Source organism: Cyrtonyx montezumae, unplaced genomic scaffold, assembly GCF_038088225.1.
Source record: "Cyrtonyx montezumae isolate F1298 unplaced genomic scaffold, pur_monq_1.0 scaffold_25, whole genome shotgun sequence".
Classification (NCBI taxonomy): Eukaryota; Metazoa; Chordata; class Aves; order Galliformes; family Odontophoridae; genus Cyrtonyx; species Cyrtonyx montezumae.
Window position 1 is genome coordinate 7,340,435 of NW_027071992.1, and position 10,390 is coordinate 7,350,824.

Consider the following 10,390-nt stretch of genomic DNA (forward strand, 5'->3'; position numbering starts at 1 on the left):
ATGACCAGCTACCTGTCAGCTCTCCTTCTAAACTGCAATTGCTGTTATCCTACCCCTGAGATGTAAGTAGTCTTCAAAGAATAAAAATATCCTAATTCATGCTTCCTCTGGCTAACAGGGGGAGAGCATAACTGTTTTTCTGTTGCATTTCAGATGGCTGCAGTGACACTGTTGGAGGACACTGCATGTGTGCCCATTCCCAGCCTTTCATGGCTGCCATCCAGAGAAAGAATACAACTTTCTGTGGAGGGGCTTTTGTGGAAAAGCAGTGGGTTTTGACAGCAGCGCATTGCAAGTAAGTACCTTATACTGTGGTGATCATAGCTCTTGACTGAGGTGGGCCATGATATTTAAGCCTGTAAGTAAAGAAAGGTGGATCCTGATTTTTTTAAGGATTGGTACCTAAGAATTTTTATTCTGCTTTAAGTACCTAAGAATTTTTATTCTGCTTTAAGTTGTTTTGTAAATTACTGATCTGCTTAGTGTTCTGTTACCTGCATTAGTCAGACCTGCCAACACTGAAGGATACTGACTTTGCTGTTAGAAGTGCAAACTCATTATCTGTGCATGTGAAATAGCATTGTCTTAGAGAAAGAGACTTATTTTACAGTCCTTTAAACAAAGCTGTGTGCATGGAAATTGACCTCAGAACATCCTGAGCTGAAGCTAAGTTAGATGAAAACTCTATTCCCTTTCTAGTTTAAGTGTCCCTTCTGGGCTCATAAAAAAAACAGATGCTTGCAAAAAAATGCCAGAGCAGCAACTGTGACAAGGAACCACATCCTTCTGGTGATTCACATGTGGATTCGAGCACCCCTTCCCCAGGTGGATACCCTGAGGCAGGAACAGATGTTGGACAGCTGTCTCAGGGTGAGGACATCTAGTGTTCACGTTAGGATGTAAAATTCTCATGTTTCAGCTAAATCATGTTCTCTAAATCATGTTTTGCTCCCTAGCTATTTGTTCTGTATTTTAAATAACAGGAAGTGAGACAGTCATAGGAAAGCTGTGGAAACCTGACTTTCTCAAACACAGTGTGGGCAGCTTGGCCAGCCTTCCATCATTAGTCTGAAATAGGGGACAGGAGTTGCTTCTAATATTTAAAGGCCTTTTAATATTTAAATGGAGTTTATAAACAGGAGGGAAATCAAATTTTTACATGAATACGTAGTGATTGGATAAGGGGGAACGGCTTTAAACTAAAGGAGGGGAGAGTTAGATTAGATATCAGGAGGAAATTTTTCACGAACAGTGCAGTGAGGCATTGGCACAGGCTTCCCAGAGAGCTGTGGATATCCCATCCCTGGAGGTGTTGAAGACCAGGCTGGATGGGGCCCTGGGCAGCCTGAGCTGGTGCTTGATCTAGTGGTTGGCATCCTCACCCATGGCAAGGGGTTGGGACTAGATCTTTGAGGTTTCTTCAAACCCAAGCAATTCTGTGATTTGTCTGTGATTTGTCTATATATGCAGTAGTGGATTGCTTGATCTTTCTGCAAGTCTTGCAGTACTTCCAACACTGCAGCAAGTCACACTTTGGTGGGGTGTACTTGATAGAATCCCATGGAATTTTGAGACTCTAGTATAATTTCCACTGTGCAAGCCCGCTTTATAGATAAATACATATATATTTTTTCAGGCTCCATAATAATCTCTGCAGCTATTTCCACAAGCAAAAATTCACATGCAAATAAATGAATGGTATCTTTCAGTGAGGCGTGCAACGGGAATGAAGAAAAAAGCTCCTTTTGAATTGATAAACTCTATCTCAGATTATTTTTCCTGTGTGTAGTGAGTTTGTATTCTAAAGATGAAGTACAGGAAACTGGCAGTATGTCTCCTGACAGTGTCTTCTTACTGGACTGCATTAAGTTGAGAAGGGCAAAAAACAAGAAGGACATGTTTGAACAAATATGTTTCTGATGATACTCATAGTTTAACTTCTGCTATCTATTGGGAAAAAATAGGTTGTGAAATTCTCTCTGGGTTTTGGCAGTCTTCCTTTATAATATTCACTACAGGGATGTCTTGAGCTAGACAACATTCACTCTTCTTCCTTGGTGGATGGAATCCTGTATTTAGCGAAGTTAAGGACAACCTTTATTATTGATATTAACAGAGTTCACTTTATAAGGGCATTCATCTCTGTAAATGATGTTCAACATGGATACTGAGTATTGATGTGTATATTGACACCACACTGATGTCATTAAGACAACACGTAAGCTATTAGCCAGGCATGTTTCTGTCCTTTGCATGATTAGATCATATGTCCACAGGTATCCACGAAAATGTATTTGAAAGGCATCAGCACTACCAATCCCTCCATAAAAAGTCAGTAGGCTTTTTTGTAGTTTTAATTCCAAATGTGGAGTCCTCTGACAGTCAATTATGATAGTGTTATTTTATCAAATAATGTTTACAATAAAGAAATGTTACTGTGTAGAGGAAAACACAAGCTCATGTTAAAATGTCATAATAAACTATATCCTTCCCATGTTTAACAAAATTGTTACAAAATTAAATTGTTAATTTTGTGTTACACAACTTCTGTTTATCTTGAAAAACGTTGCTCTTGTTCTAGCAATGACCTGTTCCTGCACTTTCTTGAATTACAGGTTGAAAAAAAACGGATATTATTGTTCTTGGAGCCCATCTGCCATCTAAAGCTGAAAAAGAACAGCAGAGATTTAAGATTAAGCACTTATTTTCTTATCCCCAGCTTGACAGAGATTCAAAGGAAAATGATATAATGCTCCTCAAGGTATTGTTAATCACAACCGTATTATTACAAAAGAAATATCATTAATGGTTGTTTTGGCTATTCTATGATATTGAAACATACATTGTTTTGGTAGCTTAACAGCATCGCTGAGAGCTCTGTTTTTGGTTGCACAGATCTAGATAAAGTTACAAGATCCCTGGCACACTGAGCAGGGATGACATTTTAAGCCCATTCTGTTGTGAAGTTACATTTAACCACACACTGATACAACCCTTCTGAAAGCTCAAAATATGTTTATTATAAAATGGTCATGAAACATATTCTTAATTATTTAAGGTGACCACATGAAGCAGAATTATGTATAATAAAAACTTGGAATAGTTCAGCTCTAGGAACACAGACTGGTCACATTATGAAGAAGGCTCAGGATGCTGTGGAATGGAAAGATGCCCCAGATTGTGAAATCCTCATCCTGGGTGCCCTTGTGAGGCAGACATATACAAATTTCTTGCATACCAGCTTCTGGCTCAGGCTTGTCACATGGGGCAGGTATGGCTGTTTGAACAGGGAGAGGTATGAGTTTGTGCAGAAAATCTGCAGATTTTCTGGAGAGCTGGCTTTGGAAGAGCAGCTTCGTGTACCAGCAGTTTCAGTGCCAATCAAAAGCGTTCAAGAAAGAGGATTGCTGTACGTCATTTTGTCTGTATTTCTAGAAACTTCATGGCTTTGGTACAATGCCTAAGAAATCATGGATGGAATTTTATTCAAGCTGTGCTTTTATGTTATGTATCTGTTTATCAGGAACATCAGGTTATTTGATGAGGATGGACTCTATACTAAAATGGATCACTAGGAAGTATTATTTCTAGAGCTGAATACTACAGCTATGTTCCAGAATGACAAAGATACTTTAAAACTAATTGACTGACTGTGACACAGCAACAGAAATAATGTTGGAACCAGGGCTCACCTCCTGTCACTGCATTATTGCTCTAGTGGAGTGCTTAGTGACTCAGTGTAAACATTCCATCCTCAGAAATTCCTAACAGCAATGGAGTTGATAATCCATAGTGATTTTTTAGTTGAACATGTAATTAATTATACTATCTTTTAAAAGAATTATAAAGCCACAATCATGTAACTGATTCAGCAGAGCGTGTAAGCATCTGTGCAATTAATTTGTGGTGCAGTGACCATGTGTAAAATAGAAAGTAAGCTCAGTTCTGAAACTGCAAGTCCTTAACAAATGTGTTGGGTGTCTATGTTACTTTTTCGCAGTATTTTTGTTTACAGGCTAAAACTGACCTCTGCTGAAGGATGAATCTGTCAGATAAACGCCAACAATATACACCTAATTTGGATTCTTTCAGCCCTTACACTCTCACAATAAATCCTGGCACTCCAAAGAGTTCAAAACCTGTTTTCCCCAGTTGAGGCCTCTGTTGTCATGTCTAGTTGTTTACAATTTTTCTTTATGTCTGTGTTGCTGAGCATATTGCACTGTGCTTTGGGACTTTTCTGTTTGATAGTTAAGTCTGATTTCAACATAGCAGTTTAGTACAAATTAGGTTATTGAACATATGACTTCTGCGTAGGTTTCTAATTTTATACAGTAATTGGTGGAAAATCTGTACTTGAACTTATTAGTGCTGTCGTAGATGTGGAAGAGTTATACAACCATCAGGAAAATACTTCTGGATTTGCAGACGTGTAATTAAGTTCAGAATCAGTTCCTGAAGTGTTATTTTTGAAAAGAAAGTAGAGGTAAAAAGAGACTATAAAGCCACTTGAATTGGAGATTAAACTTCCCATCCTTCCTGAGTGAGAAAGATTTATTTATTTGTTTGTGTGTATGTTTTCCAGCTGGATCATATAGCAAAATTGAACAAGAATGTAACACTTTTGTCCCTTCCTGACACTGGCAAAGTTATCAAACCTGGCACTGTGCAGTGTGATTAGCTGGGAAGAAACATCTCCAGGAAAGCTGCTAAAATATCTTCAGAACACAACTGTTGAAATTGTTGATAGGAAAATCTACAAGAGAAAATGTAATAAAAACCAAAAGCTCTTGAATGTAACCAGGAACATGTGCGCAAGAGGGAAAATGAGGTTTTCAAAGAGAGATGCTTGCAAGGTAAGAAGCAGTTAAAAAGACAAGGGAATATGCTTTTAACTATCTTCTTTTCTCTATGAATAATGGTGACATACTTTAGAGACTGAACAGATTCTCAATCAGTTTTGTGCCACTTTTGCTTTCAATCACGTTTGTAAGAAAGAGACTTCACTGCTGTGAAAAAGCAGAGTTATAACTTTGGGTAGTTTTCATCACTGCACTGAACAAGATCTGAGCGTGGAACTTTGAGTCTGAGAATTACCTCAGTTCACATCAGGTACATCAGGAGAGAAAGAAGAACTCTCAGAGTTCTGAAGAGTCTGAATTATCTGACCCTCTCCGTATGTCTGTTTCTGAATAATACATAATTAACTGTACATTCAGAAGACTTGTTTGTATTTTGCTTCTGATGGTTTTTATACCTAATTCAGAAGGGTCAGTTGCTTCAGAAGTGTGAATGAAGTTACAGCAACAATTAAAAAACAACGACCTTTTGAAGTAGAACTGTGATAGCACTGTGTTGGCCTATCACACTTATGTCCAGGGCTCCCTCAGGCTTTACAAGTATTCCTCACCCAGCCCCCTCAGCATCATATGCCAGCTGACGCTTTTCATAGGTTAGAACAAGTCAGAAGCAACACCCCCAAACATGCTTATGTGTTGCTCATGGCACTGCGTGCTCTTCTGGTGAGAGATAACCAAAGTGATGCTTCTTTGTTTTGTTTTAAGGTTACTCAGGTGGGCCGTTAATCTGTGGCAGAAAATACAGCAGGATTGTTACTTTTGGAGAAAAATGTGGAATAGGAGACAAACTTGGAGTTTATATACAACTGACTAAAAAATATATTGAATGGTTTAAAAAAACTATGTATCTTAACAGAGAGGCATGAGACAGGTGAGACAGCCTTAATGAATAGTGTGATATACTTCAGAACTAGGTGCTGCCTTGGAGCACCAACTTTACAAAGTACCTCCCTGCATTACACCATTACAAACAATACCTCAGCTTTTTGAATTACGAAGTTAAAAATATTCCCTTCTGTACAGATAATATTTACATATCTTCAGTAGCAAATTGCCTTTTGGATAACTCAGTTTGTATTGGATTTCACCTAGATTTTTAGTGTGATTGGACAGTGCTAGTCACCTTTTTCATTGTGGCTGTGATAAGGCACTGTTTTTGAATGTGAAAAATTGGTGAAAAAGACTAAAATGTTCAAGTAATTCATTTTTACATTTTTCAAACCCAAACACTTTAATTATTACTAAATATTTATTTAAATAAATTAATTTTCAGAATTAAAATATTAAGCAAAAAAATGTTTTTCCAATTAAATGTTCATTGATAGCATGAAAAAATCTTTTTTTTTCCTTTGTTATTTTCCCTTTGTATTTTTTCCATGATCAAATTATCCATCCTATCTTTCTCACACCTTGGTTCAAAATATCACTCTGTCACTGAATGGTCGGTTGAAAAAAAATCTATCTATTACCATTATAATGGTTGTAATTATGCTTCTCTAATACCATCTCTTTCTAACATCTAAAAAGAGATTTTGTGATGGATTTCAACAGACTTCTAATACCAGATATACCTTCTGTGTTTCTGAATAAGCTTGTGGTTAGCTTGCTATTCCCATTGTCTTCTGAACATTCTTGAGTTTCTTTCTTACCAGTCATTTGGAAGGGACAATCTACGGAGCTTCTGCAGTTCTTTTGATACTATATTAATCTGTATTGTATGCTGTGAATTTTGGGATCTTTCAGCCATATGAATAAATAACAGTGTACTGTCCTTGGTTATCAGTCAGAAGCTGCACCACTGAGTGAGGAAAGATATCTTGAGAATAGTATGTAACAAATGGACCTCACAGATCCGTGTTGGTGATCTGTCTTGGTGTAATGAAACTTGCCTATATGGTTTATGGAGGCTTCATCCTGTTCTCACTGAAGGTCATTGGCAAGATGGTGAGAACTGGCTAAGGCCAGGAACACAGGAATTGGGAACAACTGGAACAAATGGGTAAATAAGATGAGAGTGCGAAGAATAACATGCTGCTGTTCGTACTTTTCACCTGAGAGGTCTCGAAGGATGCTACAAATAGAAATTCATCTCTTTGACTTAAATGACTGCAAGAATATCTTACTTCCTATCCTTACAAGAGACACTTCACACCCCACACCACAGTTATATTGGTGTTTCCCAAAGAGAAAGACTTTTCTCATTCTAGCTGTATCTCAGTAACTGGTAGGCAGTAATCCCAGTACAGATGAGGCTGGAAGGCAACTCTGGAGGACATCTGATCCAAGCAGGCTTCCAGAGTCATATATCATATATTCACAGAAGTGATGCAGTGTGAAAGCCACCATCCAGCAGTTAATTTCAACTGAGCTATTGTGTATGCAATCCTCTGCAGTGTTTTTACTTCATTAAGAGTGTCTCTTCCTCCTTTATGAGTGGTGCAGCAGGTGGAAGGACATTACTGCCAGGCCTCCAGGACTCTACTAGATCTAACTGCCTCAGGAGCCTGCCTCTTCATGGATCCCATGGCTGTGGGCATGGGTCCCATGCAGCCAGGCTCACACATGCGCCTATGTCCTGGCCTGGCATCAGCCTGTCCCAGGGAGATATCTGAGGTATGCATAGCATGACCAACAAACTTGCTGCTGTCTTCAGCCAGCCTCAACATGGAGCTCATGACAAACCACAGCCAGCTCAATCACACCATCCTACAAATGCTAGAACTCTAATCAGTAATAAACTGGACAAACTCTGTCATTCTTGGCTAGGATTTTGTTACCCCATACTTTCAAGTTAGGTCATTAAACTGATCATTTGTGGCAAAGCTGTACTAAGATCCAACAGAGGGAAATGATACCTCTTAAGTGGCTGTAAATGGTATGCAAAGTTTGTCAATAAAACAAGTCAGATGGATTTCTGCCCTGTAAGATGTATTGTACTGAAGTCTTCAGTACAATTTAGTGGCTGCAATTTGGAGATTATTGCCTTTTCTCAGAATGGAAGTCCCTAGTTCAGATACACCAAATCCATGGCCCCCATACTGCATGCGTCCCAGCCCAGCGTGTCCTTCTACATCACAGTGGCAGCTCTTCCCTGCTGCATGGCCCAGAGCCCATTGCTCACAGCAACCAAACATGAGTGCGTGTCTGGGCTGAAACCATGGCATTGGGAGGGCACAGTGCAATGCCAACTCACGGTATGCTAAATAGTATTAAGTATTTAAATACACTGGCTATACATGGTATTGTGAACAACAAAAATTATGCAACCTTGCTTTCCATTTTGATGAGGGAATTTGAGAATAGGTTTCACAGCTGCTGAAAAAAAATATTTGGTATAGCTCCAACTTCATTTTCAGTGAACATAAATAAATTTTCAAGTGGAATGTATGGAGTTACAATCAGACATCCAACTCAAAAATCATAATCTTGGGTCGTACCTTGCTTTTATATGCACCGCACTCACATGTGGCCACATGTGTAAAGTCAGACCTTGTCTTGCTTTCAAAAAGCAGGTTCTTCTGTAAAACTGAGAAATGCACGCTCCTGGTACCATACAGGTGGATAGATCAGTGCCTTGTCTTTCTGTGTAATAGGCATAAGGAGGAATCTTCACCTGTATCAGTACTAGCATCTCACATCAAAAAACCACATGTTCACATACATCCATCAGTCTGGTTCTCAAAATTGAATGTAATCATGCTAAAATTTTGTGGGCAGTTCACCCACCCAAGTAATAAACAGGGTCATAAATGTCTTTCTTGCAATAAAGTCTCAGCTTCTCAAGTCTGAGTGCTTGCCCAACAGCGTCTCTCGGTCACACGCTGTCTGTGCCAGGTAGTGTAGTGGGAGCTTTGAAGTAGGGGTGCAAAAAGCTCTGCAATTCTTCATCTTATTAACAACAGTGAAAGCACACAATGAAAGAACACACAGTTCTGTGACAAAGGATAGGTGCATGTCTAGGAAATGCGGAGTAATTCTGACTGTAGAGTTGACCACTACTGTCACTGCTGAAACAACTGCTGACTGGTTCTCAGAAATGTTCTGAAAACAGGAAAGCCACGGAAAGTAGCTCTGAACATATCACAGTTCTGTAATGACAGATACATATGAAGCCTGACAAAATTAAGCTCACATTCTCAAGAAACTGGGAGGAGCTCATCTTCAGCAGCTTGCAGTGGAATTTATTATACATTTATTGTTTCCAGCACAATATTAGTAGTTTTATTTTTCTTCAGAAGGAGAACTCTCTTTTTGACTTTTTTACCCTGTCACACTCCAACAGTAGCCTTGAGGTTTTTGTAAGGTGTTCCCTTTCATATTACTCTCCAGATTCAAAATACTGTTTCCTTGTGCAAGATGAGCTCCCTCATAATATAGTTTTTCAAAAATCTTTATTGGAAAATCTGAGTAGATTAATGGAGTCTTGTTGCAGGAATCTTTCTGTCCTAGGCCAGAGCTAGACTTCATCTACAGTTACATTTTGCAGCTTGCTCTTTAGCAACTCTTACTTATTTTTTGTCAAGGTGGACTTTGTTTTTATATTGCAACTATTTCTGTTTTTACTGAGGTCTAATAGCTAAAGGTATTTGTAAGGAGTACTTTCTGAGTGGTCTGATGCATTGCTCATGGTCTGTTACACAGGCACAAGGTGCATCCCTGAAGGCTGACCAGGCCTGATGTGGCACATAGCACTGACATATGATGTCTGGCAATGCGATGGAGCAAACAGTGCTGACATATGGCTCTCTCTCGTGTTCACATGTTGCACAGGGATGCAGATGCTGGTTATATTTAGTCCTTAGCCACTTCTGCCACCTTGCCTTTGTACAGGGCAGCAGCAACTGATGTTTTGTACTTGTTTTCCCTGGATATATAATGCACCATATGTCCAATGTGGGAGTCTTGTTTTTTTTAAAACAAATTTCTAATTGTCAATACAGAAGGTAGCATTATCCATTGTCAACAAATGTTGTTTCCTGAAAACATTTGTGTTTGGAGCATGGTTTGCTTTCACAAAGCTGTCAGCAAGCTGTGTAGGTAACTTTCCTTCTGGGGAACACAATCTAGCATAGGGAAGAAACATTTAGAGAACACGATTGAAATAAACCATCCGATTTTCAAGATAACTTTCTTGGATATTTACCAAAAAGAACTAAAGAGGACTATTTCATAGTCTAAATATGGCAGTTTACAAATGCTGGCAAATATAGCCAGGGATGTTAATATGCCTGATGTTAATATGCCTGTGTTGTCTTTTAACACCATATTACAGGTTCCAAAACTCATCCTCATGTAATTAAGAATTTGTCAGCTGGTTCAGATACTTCCTACAGTAATTTGAAAAAGCTCTTTTTGGATTTACTAATAATATGTATGTAGGTTGCTCTGAAAGTAATGCCTTCTGTTTACTTCCATGGAAACTACAACGGATTCAAAAAGCACAACAAAACTATACTACTTGATGGAGCAAATTCACAGCTCCAAAATACTATTTTCAGCCCTGTTAGCAGCATTAGCTATGCATTTTCACC

At 38.7% G+C, this 10,390-nt stretch overlaps 1 protein-coding gene across 1 annotated transcript; it reads left to right on the forward strand.

The window, feature by feature from the left end:
• On the forward strand, nt 1-5,725 carry LOC136050672 (granzyme K-like). The gene is given in 8 exon segments (XM_065739708.1): nt 1-30; nt 32-62; nt 154-295; nt 1,474-1,496; nt 2,616-2,761; nt 4,586-4,665; nt 4,667-4,866; nt 5,574-5,725. Coding segments are annotated over 8 exon segments (804 nt in total).
• The last annotated feature ends 4,665 nt before the right edge of the window (nt 5,726-10,390 follow it).